At 39.8% G+C, this 19,737-nt stretch overlaps 1 protein-coding gene across 1 annotated transcript in view; it reads right to left on the bottom strand.

The window, feature by feature from the left end:
• Window positions 1-1,220: 1,220 nt before the first annotated feature.
• The window catches only part of LOC140244858 (uncharacterized), a 37,358-nt gene continuing 18,841 nt past the window's right edge, over window positions 1,221-19,737 (bottom strand). Inside the window, exons 12-26 of the mRNA XM_072324469.1 lie at window positions 17,716-17,830; window positions 16,158-16,297; window positions 15,474-15,630; window positions 14,981-15,069; window positions 13,280-13,393; window positions 12,239-12,393; window positions 10,133-10,232; window positions 9,405-9,575; window positions 7,692-7,811; window positions 7,118-7,208; window positions 6,006-6,133; window positions 5,350-5,577; window positions 4,656-4,741; window positions 3,321-3,552; window positions 1,221-1,355 (exon numbers count right to left, since the gene is read on the bottom strand). Coding sequence (XP_072180570.1) covers window positions 1,221-1,355; window positions 3,321-3,552; window positions 4,656-4,741; window positions 5,350-5,577; window positions 6,006-6,133; window positions 7,118-7,208; window positions 7,692-7,811; window positions 9,405-9,575; window positions 10,133-10,232; window positions 12,239-12,393; window positions 13,280-13,393; window positions 14,981-15,069; window positions 15,474-15,630; window positions 16,158-16,297; window positions 17,716-17,830 — 2,061 coding nt within the window. The remainder of the gene's footprint in view (window positions 1,356-3,320; window positions 3,553-4,655; window positions 4,742-5,349; window positions 5,578-6,005; window positions 6,134-7,117; window positions 7,209-7,691; window positions 7,812-9,404; window positions 9,576-10,132; window positions 10,233-12,238; window positions 12,394-13,279; window positions 13,394-14,980; window positions 15,070-15,473; window positions 15,631-16,157; window positions 16,298-17,715; window positions 17,831-19,737) is intronic.

A 19,737-nucleotide genomic window follows, 5' to 3' on the forward strand; every position in this document is an offset into this window, starting at 1 on the left:
ACATAATTTAAACATATTCATATATGATTCATTTCAGATTGTCATCAACAAATATTACAATTGTCAATTTGCATTCAAACTGCCATTTCAGTGAAATCTGGTTATGAACACATTAGTCAAATTACATAATGAGCAAGTTTGAAAACCTCTCTTTACTGGTGGGCAATAAGTTCCTGCAATTTACTGTACCACTCTAGAGAATCACTTACATGTATGTCCGTTTTGTTCTGCGTAGCATCAAGTTGCAAAAACAATAGCCATCAGTTTTTCTTATAACATTTGCCTCAAAGGACAATACAAATTGAACCAATTTTCGACAAGCTCTGCTTTGCATCAGGTTCACATAAAGCAAATTGCTTGAATTTTTCCTCCAAAGTATACCTCCAAACACCTGAGATATATATATCACAAAGCACAGTTGGGGCGTGTATCGTCCTCAAGCAAGCGTCATGGTACCATGGCCCAGGAAAGATCATAAGCTCTCTGCAATGCCAGTAATACCAGCTGCTTCAATAGTTGTTCTATCACAGCCCTTAACCCATTGAGGACAGGCTGATTTTGCTACAACACACACTTCCCACAGACACATGCCCCAGTCTACTCAGGACTCGTCTTCAATGGGTTAGTGATGTTGGGGGTGAAGGGTAATAGACCATGTTATCAACATATTTGCAATTCATACATATTTTTACAACAATGGTTGTTCTTGGCAACTACACAGCTTGTCCAAGGCTTTCTTCAACATATCAACAATTATTACATGAGCATGCAAACTTATGTAGATCCATCTATCGAGATGCATAATGCATATTACAGTAGATAGCATAGCATCTTACAAAATCCTAAGAAAAAAATAGCCAACAGCATCAGCTGGTAAGTAGGGAACATACGTGTACTTCAACCCAGTGATGTATCACGGTTTTGATTGCATTTTTTTTTTTTTCACAGACGGGGCTTAACCCTTCGCACACTTTGGGTGCTGATGGGCACAAAAACCCCATAACATTGTACACACTGTACAAAGACCCTAGCACAGAAAAGGTTAAGTACAAGAGAAAGATGTAATCCTGGCTTGAAAATTGGGATCCATTGTTTGTTGAAGCAAATTTTAGATGACAAAACGAAGAAATTGAAGCAAGATGTAAAGGGATTTCAGTCATAAAATGAGAATATGTTACATAGTCACTACCAACAGAAGCAAAATGTTTTCCTGCATTTCCTCACACAGCGAGACTCTCATCCTCCTCCCTACGAGATGCCGGCTGCGCTGGGCCTTGATCGGTTGCCTCGTGGTCACTGCTTCTGTCCTCTGCGTCAGGAGAACCATCATTCCCGGTGGTGTTGTCCCTCTGACCCTGGGGTCAAGCAGATGGAAATTATGGTTATAGATGTATAGGGTTCAAGAGATGGGTGTCTGACAAATGTTTACTTGGTGAAGATGCCTACGTTTACTCATATCCACACATAAAGAGCATTCCAAGCACAAAAAAAAGAAAAAAAAAAGATTCATTCCATTTGATAAGATGCTGTATGCCTCCGGTAGCACATGAGGTTGTGGGTCCATTCGGAAGAGGGCTTTTACAAGAACATTGCTATTTTTGAAAATACAGGAAGTGTAATACACATTATACACATAAACATTCCTGCATTACAACTGTCTGACAGGCAGTCACTTTAAAAAAAAAAAAAAAAAACTAGATATATCGCTACGGCGACTGATATGCCTCCGCCATAGTGCATGGTTCTCCTAATAGGTCTATAGTACAATGTCTTGACAATGTGTGATGACAGTTTCACACAACTGGCAAAATATTAAAATGACAGGTTTGCCACAAATGTGCTGAATGTTCACTTTCCTAGAACTAGGTTCAATTGGATGAATGATTAAAATGTCAGAGTGCAGGTATTTGGGGAACTGATGATTTTTACTTGACTTCTGACCCTTTTATAAGTTTATGCATTGAGTAATTTTCAAGGTATTGAGAAAAAGTATAATTTCAGTATTAAATGGGAAAATAGCATTATCTAAACCTGGCCTTTGACCTTTGACCTCACAGTTCCAAAGAGAATGACTGTTAGGTTGAACATGCATAAATATGTAAGTTTCATGATGATATCTTGAGTTACTTTTGAGATATGGAGGAAAAAGTGCAATTCAGCACTTTCACTTGACCTTTGACCTTTGACCTTTTGGCAAGAAACTTCCCACAGAATATATATTGGGTAATACATGCATACATCAAGTTAAAAAAAAACCAACAAAAACCTTCAGGCATTGCATAAATATAAGGAAAGTAGTGATATTTTGAGGAGTTGACCTTGACCTTTGACCCCTGACCTTTGAACCATGACCCCCAACTTCCCTAGATAATCACTGCCCATTGAAACAAGTATATATACTAAGTTCCATGAAGATACCTTGAACCATTTGCGAGATATGGAGAAAAACATGAATTTTCAACCTTTTTTTTTTCACAAAATAACCTGTGACCTTTGACCTTTGACCCCGTGACCCTAAAATCCAAACAAAGTATTATCCCCCCAGGATATACCCTCATACCAAGTTTGATGTAAAACCACCACACGGTTCTTGAGATATCGACAAAAACAAAACGGGACGGACGGACGGACGACCCGAAAACATACATGTACAATGTAATGCCTCCGGCCACTTCGTTGGCGGAGGCATAAAAATGAGCAAAGACGATATTTTCCCCAAGGTCAAATAATACTTTTTGGTAGTGTTGAAGCTGTCCATATCCAGGGCATAGTACATGTAGGCATTGGAGAGTACATGTTTGGCAAATTTTACCCAACCAAACTGCCAAATTCTCCAGGTTGAGCAGATTGTACTGGCATGGGATCAGGCAATATATTTGTGGTAATCCAACAGTGAGTATGTCTAAATTTGTGCTAGACCCATCATACATCAATTTCTCGCAACTCATCCTGACATATTTATCTCATGCATATATGTAGCATCATAGCGTTAAACCAGATCTAGACATCCCTTATGCACAAAATACGTAAACCAAACAAAGACTCAGCAAACTCCTCGGCTTTGGCTGTTCACACCTTCTAGCCAAGACTAGATCTAAATCTAGGCTATACAAATGTTCAGAAAGGTAGAATACCTGACATGGGATAGATAAAAGGATATTAGCCTTCATACATAGATGATAAACAAGCTATATAAATTTAATTGATACAGATATGCACCTAATCATCCTCTGCACTGAAGGAAGCCACATCATCTTAAAATTTAAAGTTTTGCCTAATCTTCCTCATTAGCACTGACTGCTGGTTGACCGTCCACTCACCTGTAACTGACCGCCAAAGTACTTGTGGGCCAGCTTCCTGTCCTGGTCCCTGAATCTCTTCAGGTCGGCCTCCTCAAACTCTCCGTCCGCCTTCTGGACGGCCCTGTCGACCAGCTCAAGGACAAGCCTCGTGATGAAGAGGCCGACGTGACCGGTGGGGTTCCCGTCCAAGGTCCAGGGGTAGCGACGGACCGTCTGTTCAACTGCTGGCCACGACTTCCTGTCCCCATTCCTGAAAATTCAAAAGAAAATTAAGAATTTTAATAACAGTAGGATGAGGTGGCAGAAAGTTGTGGACAAACCTTGAATCTATGTATTAATATTCCTCCTCTCTTGAAAGATTGTCACTCTTTGAAATGGTAAGCATCATTAACATTCAATAAATTTCATAAGGATGCCACTACTGCACAAAATAGCCAATACTTATACTACATCACTTGACAAGAGAAAGAGAGATAGAGAGAAGATACAAAAAATGATATTCAAAGAAAAATTACTTCTTGTGAAACTTTAACTCTTTATGTGCCATGTTTGCATGCCCGACTCAGTCGATGGAGTGCCAAGTTCGCATATTCTGCTCAAACACACATACCCGCCCAAACCGTTGCTAAATGCCATAGTACAATGAAAGCGTTTCTCGCGATTCCATTCTTGTCACATGTAGCTTGCATTTTATGTGGTGATTGACTATCAAGCAGCATTCCCTACTGGATTTGTGAGTAAATTCTCAGTTTCTGTCACTGTTTTGAGTGTAAAAGTCATGCCTCTGCAATAATGTAGCTACTGGTCATTGAAAAGAAAAGCAATCATAGATTTGTATACAATCTACATCAAAGCAAAGCTTGGAATTTTATCTCCAACTTTGTTCATTACACATCCAGGGTAACAGAAATTTATAAAAGTTTCATAGATTTGAAAAACAGACTACTTTCCCAAAGCATGATTATGTTGCTGTCTCAGAACAATGTGGCACACAGGGGTTTACACCATGGCACATAAAGAGTTAATAGGTACAGGCTATGTGATGGTCAAAAGTTTGGGGTCATTCCACTAGAACGACACCCACGAGTCATACAGCCCATGAGTTTGACATTGAAAACAGGTCCATGAGTCATACAGCTCACGAGTCATACAGCCCATGAGTTCGACACTAGGCAAATAAAGCCCTTGAGTTCAACACAGATACAACACGGGGCTGAATGTGTCGGTCTCGTGGGCCTTGTTAGCTTAGTGTTGAACTAATGGGCTGTATGACTCGTGAGCTGTATAACTCATGGGCTGTATGACTCGTGGGTGTCAGTCTCATGACATGCACCCAACAGTTTTCTGACTGACCTATATCTGAATGCTCGGTGTACAGCCATTCTCTTCTCTTTGTGGTTCCGGTCAGTGACTTGCAGGACATTCACTAATGTCTGGGTCTGGCAAGGAAGATAAGAGAATCTTTGAACAGCACAAAATTGGCAACAAAAACCAAAAACTTGAAGAAAAACAGCAGCTTCCAAGTGCAAATATTTCGCTGCATCAATGACTCATCAATGACAATGCATTTCGTACATCAAATAAAAGTTGAGTTTGGAATGTCATTCATCTCAAAATACAAAGACACTTATAATTTAGGTTTTATGCTTACCTACACCTAGGTCAGCGACCCCTGCAAGACGCATGGTGGGTTCTTGATAGCACCATTATATGCTTTACGGCAATGTTTGTCCAAAGTTTTTCTTTAATGTACACAACAAGTATGACAAAACATCATACATTGTGTAGTTCCCTATCCAGGTGAGCACATGCATAATTGTGTGTGAGCAAGTGTGACAATGACACTGACAATATCAAAACTTACTGTACAAAAAAAAAACAAACAAACAAACAAACAAAAAAAAAACAAAAAACAAACAAACAAACAAAACAAAACAAAAACAAACAAAAAAAAAAAAACTAGTGTGATATGCAATGAAATAAAAAATTGCCTCCCCTTTGTGATGACTAAATCAGAGGCCTAGCCTGACACACGTCACTCTCTCACCTCCGAGTAGAGCATGAGGAATGTGGTACCGCGGGTGCACGCCAGGGCTAGTGAGGCCCGGGCCCAGAGCTTGGTGGGCGACTTCGGGGTCCACTGGATGGAAGCAAAGGTGTCCTGCTTGCGGGAGGACAGGACCAGGATTCCCGTGTTGAGAGAGAACACCAGGAGGGAGCCCAGGAGAGTCAGGTAGATGTAGCAAGAGCTGGAAGCATCCAGGGCACTGCTGACCTTTATGAGGGAGTTAGCAGCAGAGTCAAAGGTCAAAGGTTCATCGATCAAATAGTGTTTGATACAAAATATTTGACCTGATTACAGAGTGTGATAGTCCTAAGACTCACAGCACAGGAGTATTAAGGATATGTACGAGCAGCTTGAACAATCCTGAGCACGAATGACCTCAGTGGAGAGGGAATGAGGGAGTCAAAGGTCAAAGGTTATTTTTTGCAGCATGAAATTTTCGCGAATTGCCACTGGCATCCAATGCATAATTAGTGTACACAAGAACTTCCGCATGCATTTTAATTTCACGAATCCTGGATTTCATGAAATTTGAAAAACTAGAATACATGTGAAAATTTCTGGTTTTACATGGAAGTGAAAAATGTGATAGATACTGTGGATAATGTAATATCATCCCAAGAATTTCTACATCTTACCTCGAACGACACAACTGATTCCGTTGCACAGAACTGGTATTCCTCGTCCGTGAGGTTGATGTCGATGCGCAGATCAACCAGCTCAACTTTGGTACCCGTCTTGAGTGTCACAAAGGATATGTGTGCAGCTGCAGGCAGATAACAACGCCAAAGGAAACAATCAGATGGAAAATAAATCAGTGTAGGCAATCGTACAATTCAGTACAGTATGCGTCACGAAATCAGTGGAAATAGCTGCGTAAAAGTTCTACAAAGTAACAAGTTCTAACCCATACTTTCTGAATGCCTACTTTACATGTCCGATACCCTCTTCAGTAACTGGAAACAGTGACTTGTAGGTCTCCAAAGTTTTCAAAGGAACAAGTGGCATGGATGCCAGCACACTCTCCAATGGCATCATCCCTCCAGACAATGATCTCTCTAACTATTCAAAATCGTGACATTGCAACTCATTGAGATGGTGGGTACAAATACAATAATTTTTATAAAACTTTGGTGTTCCTTGGGTGTTTCACAACATCACGTCATTCAGTATTTCATCACAAAATGATTCAAGTGTTGCTATCCCAAGTTACATTGACACAGTCTTTAATGATTCTGCTCAATCAACCTATCTTGTAATCCCTGATGAGTATAATATGATCTTATGTGTACAGCACTCCAAGTATGCTAACATGTTGACATATTCTCACACACAGTGACACAACATCACTTTATACATAAGACTGTAATACCAGAAATGTTTGTGTGCATTTGAAATTTGTGAACTTCGAGAAAGCCAAGATACACAAAACTGAAATGCACACAAAAGTTCTTCTAAACTACATGCATTGAATGCCAGTGGCAATTTGCGAAAATTTCATGCTGTGAAAAAGGCCGTCAGATACAATTCATGAAAATGTCATAGCGCAAAAATATCTTGCTTATAAGTACCTACCTGGGGTGACTACAAAGGATTCAAGTATAATTCCCTGGTTGGAAACATGCATACAAAACAAGTCTGCCAATTGCTATCCACTCCAACCCACTCACTGACCTGCAAGTTCTCAAACAAGCCTGACATGAACAGTACATCAAAGCACAGACAAGGGGTCGAAAAGAATGGTTCTTACGTTTTGGAGGTGATGAAGGGAACAGAAGCATGAAGACCAAGTCTTGACCTGATGGAGACGATTTACAGCTGAGCAAATGGCTTGCGTGATTCTAAAATAACAAAACAACAATAATGAATTGATATGGCTAAGCAACATGCGATGTTTCCTCCACAGTATTCACTGTAAAATTAGCAAGCTACTGCGCGCATAATAAACATAGTTTTCCCATCTGTTTGGGGTGTTTTGGTGAATAATGAAAACTTAATAGAAATGCACATTCAAGGTACAAACAGAAAAGTTGTAAGTGTCAAATATTGTGTTCCAAATCAATCCGAAAGAAAAAGAAAGCTATATTTGTCAAATATGGAACTAAAATCATAATCTGATCCCTTCTTATCAAATACACTTGTAGTAAGAACGTGTAAACACATCTTCAAAGCGCAGCAGTGAAAGTGAATAGAAACCAATTTTTCATTACCATCTCAGTAACAGCAGTCAATTTAGGTTAACTTGATTGTGAAGTAGTTCACTGTTATGGATTGGAAACTTCATTGCGTAATTCTTCTGATTCTACACGAGCCTCTTCACTCACCAACTCTGGTTTGTGTAGCTGGCTGAAATGCTTGAGAAGCAACTGTGTGTCCTTTTGCCGTACAACGATGTGGAACGGAGTGCCCTTTGGGTCCACGTAGTCTGGTCTGTACACACACGTCTGTCAGGGGAAAAACATAAGAGACGAAAATTATGCAGTATTACCTACTTACTGAGTGAAAGTGAGCTCTTCTGACCTCTTATGTTGATATGGCAGTCATGCCATGATTCAAGGATAATGCTATGATTCAGTGATTTTTGCACAATTTCCAATGATTAGTTTATCTGCTAACTTCTATCCACCACTGCAGGATTGGAAAGTGGTAGGAGAGGGACTGACTGCCCGTCCCTCCTAAACACCACTCAGAGGTAAATATTACAAAACAGAGACCTGGAATATTTCTCTGCCATTACCAATACACTACACACTCCTCACTTTGTACTGCACTGTACAGCAAAGTGCATCCACACAGTTTCTCACACTGTGAAACACCATCACTGTCACAGTGCAGTTTGCCATACAATTTTCACACTGTGGAACACTTTCAGCACACTGTTTTAATGCAGTCTGCCACAGTTTTTCCACACTGTGGAGCACCATCATCACACTATCATAGTGTAGTTTGCCACAAAGTTTTCAGTTTGGAATACTGTCATCACACTGTTTACAGTGCAGTCTGCAGAGACTCCAACTCTCCCGCTTTCAACGGGAGATCTCCCGCCGAAAGCCCATTTTTGCAAAATCTCCTGTTCTCCCGCTTGAGATTTGAGTTCTCCCGCTCTGGCTCAGTGTCTCCCGTTGGAAAGGATTTCTTACTTATTGCAATATTGTATGTTGAAAAATAAGCCTTAGATACTGTAAAACATGATATATTCGTGACATGAATTTTTCGCGAATTGGAGCCGACGGCCTTTTTTGCGGCATGAAATTTTCGCGAACTGCCACTGGCATTTAATGTACATCATGACGCAAATCTCTCGTTTGAAGAGGCTACACCCCCGTAAATAATGCCAGTGTATATCTTGGCAATCAATGACTTAAAATCAAAGATATAAAACACCTGTTTCTTGACCCTGGCCTAATCTAAGCATCAGAGCATCAGTCATCGCCACAGCGCCACGGGGGGCACCGCAAGAGGAGGAGATTGTTTTGGTTTTGGCATGGGCTATGTAGCTCCATGGTGCGTGTGTGTGTGTGTACGAGTGTGTTCTTACGTGCTCTTACGTAATACGACAGCTGCTTGAGTCATCAAACCCTGGCTTGGCCTCCAGGTTTGTCACGCCGAGCAGAAAGTTTATTTGCAATGGACAAATACTTCGACTCCCAACTCCCAAACGAAAAATCTTGAAAGCGGTATAGAACCCCACTTTGGGGACCCCCAGTTGGGGACTCGCCTCAAACAAGGGATTGACGGCATGTAGTGAAGACAAGAACTTTCGCATGCATTTTAATTTCGCGAATCTTGGCGCTCGCGAAATTCACAAAATTAAAATGCACGCCAACATTCCTCGTTTTAATAGCACGAGAGAGCATCTAGAACCCTAGACTGGACCCCGACCGCAAGGAATTTCGCGCTTCGCCCACGTCAACTTGGAGTCTCCCGTTTGCTAGGGGTTTCAGGCGGGAGAATCTCCAGATCAGCAAGTGCTGGGGGTTGGAGTTTCTGCAGTCTGCCACACAGTTTTTCACACTGTGGCTACCAACCACACTGACCTCTATCCCCTGCTTCTTGTTCTCATCCATATACCAGAGCTGCATGATTTCCACGTCTCCCACTTCCTCCTCGGCCTCCTGCCGGTCCCTCTCAAGCCGCTCCTTCTTCTTCTTCACATCCATCCAACCCATCCTCTTCTTTTCCAGGAAGTAGTCATCACTGAAGTACACCTTTTGACGTTTCAATGGCAACAAAAAAGATAGAAAAATGAATAAATGTAAACAACTGTTAAGTTTTCCTCAATCTCATATGCCATAGTTATGTATGTTTAGAAATCCACAGGTATAAAACATAGTTTTTGGTTTCCTATGATAACTAAAAAACTATTTTTCTGACACATCTTCATTCTCAACTTATTTACTTCATACAACCCTATCCAAAGTTTTCATGTTCCTCATATTCTCTTACCTTAAAGTTTAGACTTTGTGCAACATGCTCCTTTTGAAAATGTACATTGGAAGAGCACATAAGCATCTTGAAGATTACACTCAAAAGGTAGACAAATTAATTGCAAAAATCTCCACATACAAATGACAAATTTGAACTTTTGAACTACCTTCTCCAACACTCAAACACTTCACCCCTTTCCCTAAGAAGAATACATGTTACTCCTGTCTAGTTTTCAAGCAATTGTCATTATTTTCCGATATGTTGCAGGACCTGAATTGAACAGATCATAATGTATTTGGGAAGCCAAGCAAAGTATAGAACTGAGAACTTGTCTTACCTCTGGGCTCTCGTTGCTAAGGGTGACATACACTTCCTCCGCCATCTCCAGCCAGTACTTCTGCACTGGTTCGAACCATCCATAGTGATTGATCATTCTCCTGCACAGCAAACGAGACATATCGGTCGTGATTTGGCAAAACAATGTACGTTTCTTTTGGTACATCCAAGACATCCAAGATTTTTGATTTTACAGTTACATGTTTTCCTGTTTAAATAGTGAACAAATACTGCTCACTACACAGGGTGTTAGTGAAAAGTATCAATCTGATAGTAACTTTGGATAATTTTACTCCTGAGGCACTCTCAATTACACAGGGCGTTAGTAAAAATTATCCATCTGATAGCAACTTTGGATAATTTGACCAATGCCTGATCAAGTAAAGTGGATTATTTGTTTTATAAAATGGTGACAGGGATCCTTGTTATCTAATTTAAAAAAAAAAAAAAAAAAAAAAAAAAAAATATATATATATATATATATATATATATATATATCTATATATATATATATGGGCAGTGACGAGAGAAAAGGGCCCTTAGGGCATTAAATACCAAAAATTAGTTTTCACCTCCACATTGTAGAAGAAACTCTGACGTATTTAGATATGCAAACCTTTTTCTGAAATTCCAATTCTAAATGACCCCATCACGACATTCAAAAAAACATGTTTTGTCCAAATCCTGTCACTTTTTGATGCATCTATGCATGTGCGCACAGTTAGCTAGTTGATTTTTTTTTTTTTTTTGCGCGTATTGCTTTGTCAAACTCCCGCACCATTTTCTGGCGTTTGCGCGCAGCGGCGCTAAGGGCCCTTTTCTCGCGTCACGGCCCATATATATATATATATGAAACACTCTTATCAAGACCCATCCTTGCAGCGTAAGGTCAAATAACATTTTTGCAAAATGCACTATGAACATAACATCTGCTGTCATCTCAGTAAGGTCAAAAAAAAAAATTGTTGCATTGGCATAACCCGCCCGACCCTAAAAATTCCGCCGACCCCATGTTTTTTTATTATTTTTTTTTTTTGCTATCGATATCAAATATCTTGTTGATTGCGATCGCGATCGCACAAACCCGGAAGTGGAAACGGCTCTGGGGATATCGGATGTACGAGGGAGAGATCTAGCGCCTCGCATAAGCCTTCCTTGATCAGTACGTCATCTGTTTCCAACACGGACATGTACTCTAACAAGATTTATTCAGTGTATACGTAGCATTCAGACTGCGATGTATTGTGCACAATTTTGCCATAGGTTTCTTGTGTGGAGAACTTACACGAATCTGTATATGTGGGACTGTAATAGAGATCGCCGTGTGCGATGAAAAGATCGTACATATGGGTCAATTTGCATCTATCTTATCTAAGTCAAAATAGTAAAATATGAAGTGAAAACATTCAGGATAGGGATTTCAACATCTTTAAATTCTGTGAAGGGGTATAATTCCAGTAATATCGGCCTCATAAATGATTTGTAGAATAGATGAACACAGCACATTCGGTGCAGCAGTTGTAACTGTTTACTGAGCTGAGCACGAGTTTTACACGTAAAATGCAGGTAGCAAAAAAAGAAAAAAAAAAAAAAATCCGCCCGACCGACCCTATTTGAAAATCTCATGTTACGCCAATGCAACAATTTTTTTTTTTTGGCCTAAGGTCCAGTTGTTTTAGGTGAAAAAAAGCCTAAACTTTGGCAAATCCAAACTTGATACTCCCACTAGCAGTGCCACTATAAGATTTTTTACTTCATTATCTGAAAGCCATTGGAATTCAAATGAGTTAAATTCCATATCAGTCATTTTCGCAAGGTTTCCACGTCAGCACCAGCTCCAAGCTATCTTTAACCACACACACAAACATTGGCAATGCATTTAAAATATGCAGGTAATGCAGCTGAATGCAGATGTGCGGTTGTTCGTACCGATCATTATAATCATTACACCAACTCCTAGTGTACAGTACATTTGGGCCATTATGTACAAATAAATACAGCTGGTCATGTGACAGTTCTCAGCAAATCATTCGATCAGGATCAAAACCACAATTCGATAATAGGAGAGAATCTGTCGGCAAAGTCGCTCCTTCGCAATCTCACTGACCTAGCGTAGCTCCAGATGAAGATGTAGCCTTTCGCATCCACGGTTATCATGTTGCCATAGTTACCGATGAAGCCCAGGTAGATGACGTTGTGCTTGTGTCCTCTGAAAAGCTCTACTGGAATGTCCTGGCCTATGACGTTGTGGGCCGATTGCACCTTCAAGTTGGGGGTTGGGATGGGGGGTGATCAGGAAAGAGGTATACATGAATACCAATTACGATCTTGCTGAGAATAAGCATGAATAAACCTACATGCTCCGAGTCTGAAAGATCATTTTGTCAGTATCTCTGTCACTATGAATATCAATAGTCATGGGGAAAGACAGGGAGACAAAACCACCCACTCTTGGTAAACCACACTTCCCGCAGCCATCAAGCCAATGCATACAAGCAATATCAAACATATCATATGGCAAAAGTATTTTTGTGTTTTTCACGTTTATGTTGTTTGTTTGTTGTTTGTTTGTTTGTTTTTGTTTTGTTTTGTTTTTCACCAGGACTAGACTTTAATGCTTGCTTCACAATCCTCATACAAACATGGGCCATACACATGCCTATAAATCCTGAAATTCAATAAATGGGGATAAATCGCTGAAAATTTGGTCAAAAATAGGAAATTATCACCATCTCCCAGGTACCCATATAAGATAGGACCATAAGGTCGACAATGGTTTTGCTATTCCTGGAAAAAAAAAAAATTCTATTAAGAGAAGAACAGCTGCCAGGTATGACAAGTATGCACAACGCACACACACACACACACACACACACACACACACACACACACACACACAACACACACACACACAAGATATACAAATAGCATTTATGGGTCAGCTCTTGTATTCTATTTGCTAACACACTGGAGTATCTCTGATGAACTCAAGGGCTTATCTAGTATGTACAGACACTTGCACAGCAAATGCAGAGTATGCTACCACCATCCTGCAATCATGGTGCATGTGAAGCCCTACACAAATTGTGGGAAAACTGGAGAAGAATACGTTTCAAGGGATTGAGAAAGGAGATTCTTTCAGACTCACTGTTGGGTAGATGACATTGTCCGTGAGTTCAAACTGGTCGGATGTTTCAGAGACCTGCTGTTCGACGTTGCACTTGATGATGTCACCGTTCTCGAAACCCACCATGAGGCTATTCTAGAGATTGTTTGGAAGATTAAAACAAGATGGCACGGAGGCATGAAGCAGAATGGATGAAACAAGCAGACTGGTTTCCAATGATTACATAGAGATCACTGCTGGCTGTTTGTGGGATGAAAGGCCAGAAAGCACTGTCTAGTACTGGACATTAAACAGCCACAACTTAAACAGTGCATATACTCTCAGAGCTATTTGCATGGTCTTGACTGCTTGACAAGACCATTAACCCCTTGAGCACAGGCTGATTTTGCTATAACATGCATTTCCCACAGACACCTGCCAGAGTATACTTGGGAATAGTCTTCAACAGATTAACAAAACCTTCAGCACATCACTTTCAATACATACTTTGTAGTATATCCTAGATATATATACTTTTCAATGTTTACTTTTCAATAACGAAGTATAATGGCCAACTGGTATATTGTACGTGTCATGTACATCTTGAAAACATATTATGTGGATGTAAACATTCATGATTGAGAAGCTCAGTAATATCATGAGAAATAAGTATGATCCCTTTGCATGAAGGCAAGTGAGTGATTTCTCACCATGGAGATGACATACAACCTCACAATACTTCACTTATGAGAGGGCAATATTTTGGTGATGGCTAGTAACTGTGCAGTTGGGATCAGTGGGAATGCTGGGGATGATTGTTCCAATCCTTGTGGGATTCATTTAAGAGTACAATATATATCTATTGTTGTGTGAAAATTATTTGCTTCAGAATGGTCTCATATTCAAGAAATGTGCAGTTTAATGCCTCGTCACTGTACAGGCACGCTAACCTGGAAACAATAAACTGCACATTACTTGAATATGAGACCATTCTGAAGCAAAAAGTTTCACACAATAACAGATACATAATGTACTCCTAAATGAATCCCACACAGATTGGAACAATCATCCCCCAGCATTCCCACTGATTCCCACTGATCAGTTACTAGCCATCCACTTTAAAGGTATTGTTTACTATTGGGAGCAGTGATTTTAAAAATGTTTGAGATATCACATTTGATGCATATGTGTAGGTTAGTTGTATCACAAAACATCCTACCAAATAAAAATTTTGCAATAAAGCCACAAATATTAGGACATATCACTAATTTTCTCACTAAACTGTAACTGGAGACGGTTTAGTCTAGAAACAATCTTATCATAACTACTGTTCACATTTTGTATACCTAACAAGGCTTCACTTTGATTATACTAACTGAAATCTTTACATTTGTTGTTTCTATCTTCAACTCACATTTTAGAACTATTTTGAAGCACTAAAGCTAGGTTTTTGTTTCATCTGCAAATGATAAATAATGCCTTTAACCCGTTGAGGATGAGTCCGGAGTATACTCGGGCAAGTGTCTTCGGGAAATGCGTGTTGTAGCAAAATCAGTCCATCCTCAGTTAAGCTATTTTTGTCCTTGAGTAAAGTATGATACACACACTAATGGCATATCCTGTGGGACACTATATCCCAAAATGTCTCAGCCATATCAAGTTACATCCCATCCCCTCCCAAACTATAATAATGTGTCACATGGGCTATGTTTTATTTTGTTTGTTTGTTTGTTTTTTTAATACCTGTGATCCCACTAGTGTGTGTGCAGGATGGAAGGCAGTAACTGATGGGAGCTGGAATGTTGCCTGTACTTGGTTGCGGGCAAACGGACCTGCAGAAGGAGAAAATAAGCTTGATGTCAGTTTGTGTCTTATCATTTTTCTTTTTTAACCAGAGAAGACATAGCAAAACACCTGCAAACAAGATGAGAATGACATGATCATTGATAAAACACATGTTTCAAATGCTGGGCATTACTGGTTAACGAAATGACGAAGCTTAAAATCTAAGATTGCATAGAGGTAATCATACCAGGCAATTCTTCAACAACAAATTTGCAAACTGGCAGTGCCTCATTTCATGAGGTACCAATCGGGCCACAAAAGAACAATGTGGTGGCCAGACACTAATTTTTCGTGGCCCGCTACCACTCATGTCAAGACCTGTCATACGCATATAATCCAAAGGAGTACATCCACCCGAGAAGTACCCCAAGAGAACGAATGCCATAAATACCATCATGAAAGTCAAAGTCTTCAGCCTCCGGGTCGAGAGCGAGGAGTAAAGTCAGCTGCGACGGCACAATTTCGTCGGGATCGTCCTTGAACTCGAGATTTTTCCTGTCCTTACTGTCGGTGCCTCCTGGATGCATCGACCACATGAAGACTGACCTCTGGAAGAGACGAAGACGACAATGACAACGGCAACAACGACGATTATGATATTGATGAAAATGAAGGTGGATTCAATCACACAACTGACTGGACATTTACACAGTGTTTATAAAATTGTATTAGTTGATGTCATTTCAGACATGAGCTATGAAAGAAAAATTATTTTGATAATTGGGTTTTTTCAATATAATTGCTCTATTGATCTATGTCTTATTGATCTAGCTGTCACAGGAATTTGGACAACTAGAAAATGGCAAAACTCATCCAGAGAATGTTTATAACTTGATTTCACCAACTCCACTCATTGCAAATTATTGACTTTCTATAATTTCCTCCAAGTATGACTCCTGCAACTTGCTGTTATTTGTAGCAGTTTGTATCGCAAGGTAAACCTAACAGCTATACAAGTCGCCACCATTATGATTATAGTCATTACCATTATCAACACAGAAACCCTACTCCCTAGTGGCATCAATTTATCATTAAAAAATAAAACTTGAGAATGGTAGGATTGGGGTCTCCTTACCGACTGGTTGAGAGTGGTCAGTCTGCTGCCATCCAGGCTCCAAGTGATACTGACCACACCATCTTGGGACCCTCCCTCATTCCTGATGTAGCGGACAGGGTTGGGTGAGTCGTACCACAAGTCGTACACCAGAATGTCACCTGGATGTTTGAAGAAGAAAGATAATGTATGACACAAAGTGATTTCTACAGTCTTCGTCAATTACTGTATGTACAGAGTGGCAGGCAGTGGCTCAGTTGGTAGTACATTTGCCTTACAATCAGATAGGTCATAGAAAACGGAGAATCACAACCCGTGTATATGAAAGATAGGGTGCAAACCCAGTGAAGTGATCAGCCTCACATACAAACACGAAACTGGCAATAGATGTCAACCCCTCACGGTTTGCCCGAGGTGACTAGCAATAGTTGGCAAATATCATCAACCAAGCACAAAGGGGTGCAGAAGTTGAAGAAGAATAGGAAGAGGAAAAAGAAGAAGGAGAGGAAGATGAGGAGAAGGAGGAGGAGGAAAAGGTGGAGAAAAAAAAAATAATTTGGTAGACTTTATGCTGTGTTCGTTGTATCTTACAGTGTATATTTGGCCATTTTCTCAAAATTTCCCACTTGAGTTTGAATTTCTCCAGCTCTAGCCGTGTGTCTCCCGTTTAATATGTACTTTCTCCTGCTTAAAATGCAGCTTTCTCCCACCCAACTTTAGCTTTGTCATAAGCATTCAAAAATAAGGTTAAGACAGCATCAGAGAGCATCTACATGTATAAGTTAGGAACACCACACTTCACCCATGCACACTATATTGTATGACTGTTCACATGATCAGAGTCTCCAGCTTGCTATGAGGCTGAGGCAGGAGAATCTCTTGTTGAACAGATGCTTAGGGTTGGAGTCTCTGATATGGTGCTAATGAAGCATGCATTCCTAATGGTCTAAAGGTCTTATATCCCTTTTGCAAATGTCACGAAATATTGCATATTTGAAGAACAATGACTCCCAACATCATGTCTGAAATCTTATGTTAATATGCCTCAGAATTTTTGTAACAAAATGAAAAACTAACCCCACGTCACTCAAGAATATGCTCCCTTTTTCTGCCATAAATAACAGTTGGAATTTTCAGGTGATCCAAATAAATTCACTGGAAATTTACATGTATGGTACTTACTGTAAAGCACAATATTTTTGTGGCATGAAATTTTTGCTAATTGGAGCCAACGGCCTTTTTCGTGGCATGAAATTTTTGCGAGTTGCCTCTAACATTCAAGGCATATGGTGTAGACAAGAACTTTCATGTGCATTTTAATTTCGTGAATCTTGGCTCTCGCGAAATTCGCGAAATTAAAATGCACGCAAACATTTGTTTTACGGTATTCTCCTGCCATCATAAAGAAGTTTCCAGTTTTAAAATTCTGGGGAAAGGCCTGAATTACCTTCCTCTGCAATATACCAGCTCATGAAAGAATCTAATTTTCAGGGTTGCAAAAGGGACACAAGAATTTTCATGACAATCTGCTGCAGGAGGGGGCTAGTTAATGGTAATACATTTGCAAACAGTGACTAACCTCTGACCGTTCCGATCGCCAACATTCTCTGGGTTTGTGACACTGCTAGACTCATCACTCCCGTTACTTTCTTGGTCAGTCGGATGGTCGACGGTTGGATGGTAAAACGGTCGGCCTTGAATGAACCAAAAACGATAGATTTTGTGTGTACATACTGTACTAGAAGTTTATCCTCTGAAACATCCCACTGTACCTCATTTTAGCAAGATGATTCAAAGAAGAAAAATTAGAGAATATCAGGAGTAAAGCTCACTTGTGGCAAATTTGAATGAAAACTTAGTTATTTTCATGATCTCATTTCATTTCAAATACCAAATATTCAATTAGATTCACATTTCATCTTTCACATCAACGCAAGGCAATAAGACAGTACAAATGGAAAATATAAGAGTTACGTATTATTAGCACCTTACAAAGCAGATTGCTCATCTACTAAGGTGAACTCTTTCTATAATCGATGAAATAAAGATTGATGTTTGACAGAGATGATGAAATACACGGCACAGTACAGAGATAACAGACATTTATTGCTGGTAAAAACAAACAAACAACAAAATCACATTTGTCATCAGTATTTTTTTTTTTTGGGGGGGGGGGGGCAAAAGACACATAAACACAAAACAAAACACAATACAATAATAAACAAGGAAAAGTAGAAATTACGCGGTGCGTAATATATGTCCCCGCCGGAAGTAGCATTTTGTAGCAAAATGTACAATATAGGTCAAAAATCAAGGTCAAAGGTCAAAGAAGTCAAAGGTCAAAATTCTGTGTAGAAGTTTTGAAGCGCTCACCTAGTGCCATCACATAAAGCGAACGGAATCAAAATCGGGTTAGAAATGGCGAAGGAGTAGCATTTTGTAGCAAAGTGTACAATACAGGTCAAAAAATCAAGGTCAAAGGTCAAAGAAGTCAAAGGTCAAAATTCTGTGTAGAAGTGTTGAAGCCCTCACCTAGTGCCGTCACATAAAGCAAATGGAATCGAAATTGGGTTAGAAATGGCGAAGGAGTAGCATTTTGTAGCAAAATGTACAATACAGGTCAAAAAATCAAGGTCAAAGGTCAAAGAAGTCAAAGGTCAAAATTCTGTGTAGAAGTGTTGAAGCCCTCACCTAGTGCCATCACATAAAGCCAACGGAATCGAAATCGGGTTAGAAATGGCGAAGGAGTAGCATTTTGTAGCAAAATGTACAATACAGGTCAAAATCAAGGTCAAAGGTCAAAGAAGTCAAAGGTCAAAATTCTGTGTAGAATTTTTGAAGCCCTCACCTAGTGCCATCATATAAAGCAAACGGAATCGAAATCGGGTTAGAAATGGCGAAGGAGTAGCATTTTGTAGCAAAATGTACAATATAGGTCAAAGGTCAAGGTCAAAGGTCACGACTGAAATTCTGTGTAGAAGTTTCAAAGCTCCCATGTAGTGCTATCATATAAAGCAAACAGAATCAAAATTGGCTCATAAATGACAGAGAAGTAGCAAATTGAAGATTTTGATCACACACGGACGCACACACGGACGGACACACGGACGGACACACACACGTACGGAGCCCGTTTCATAGTCCCCTGCTCGAACTCATTCGGCGGGGACAAAAAATTAAACATCATTTGTGACAACAGAATCATTCAAAAAGTGTATACATTAACCTATTATGTTCTCAAGACAGGCACTCATCTTCACTCATCAAGTTTCTCATCAGCATTGGGTAATCCATCCAGACTTGACCCTATTCTAACTGGGCTATTTGAGACCAAGTTTTCACTGCATGATCACTGCAAAATTTTGCCTGGAAAAAGAGCCTGATGTCAACTACAAGATTGGATGGTTATACATATGTAAAAGAGAAAAAAATATTGATTCTCTATTTTTGATTAATTCATAATGCAAATTTATGCATGAAATCATATTTTTGCCTGTATCTCCACTGCCAGATTTAGTTTCCTGACATCTGTGGCAATCGACAAAGAAAGCACTCCATTACGAGTGCTAACTGGCGAACAAAAGCACCGTGAGGGTTAATT

This window comes from Diadema setosum, chromosome 21 (genome assembly GCF_964275005.1).
Source record: "Diadema setosum chromosome 21, eeDiaSeto1, whole genome shotgun sequence".
Taxonomy (NCBI): domain Eukaryota; kingdom Metazoa; phylum Echinodermata; class Echinoidea; order Diadematoida; family Diadematidae; genus Diadema; species Diadema setosum.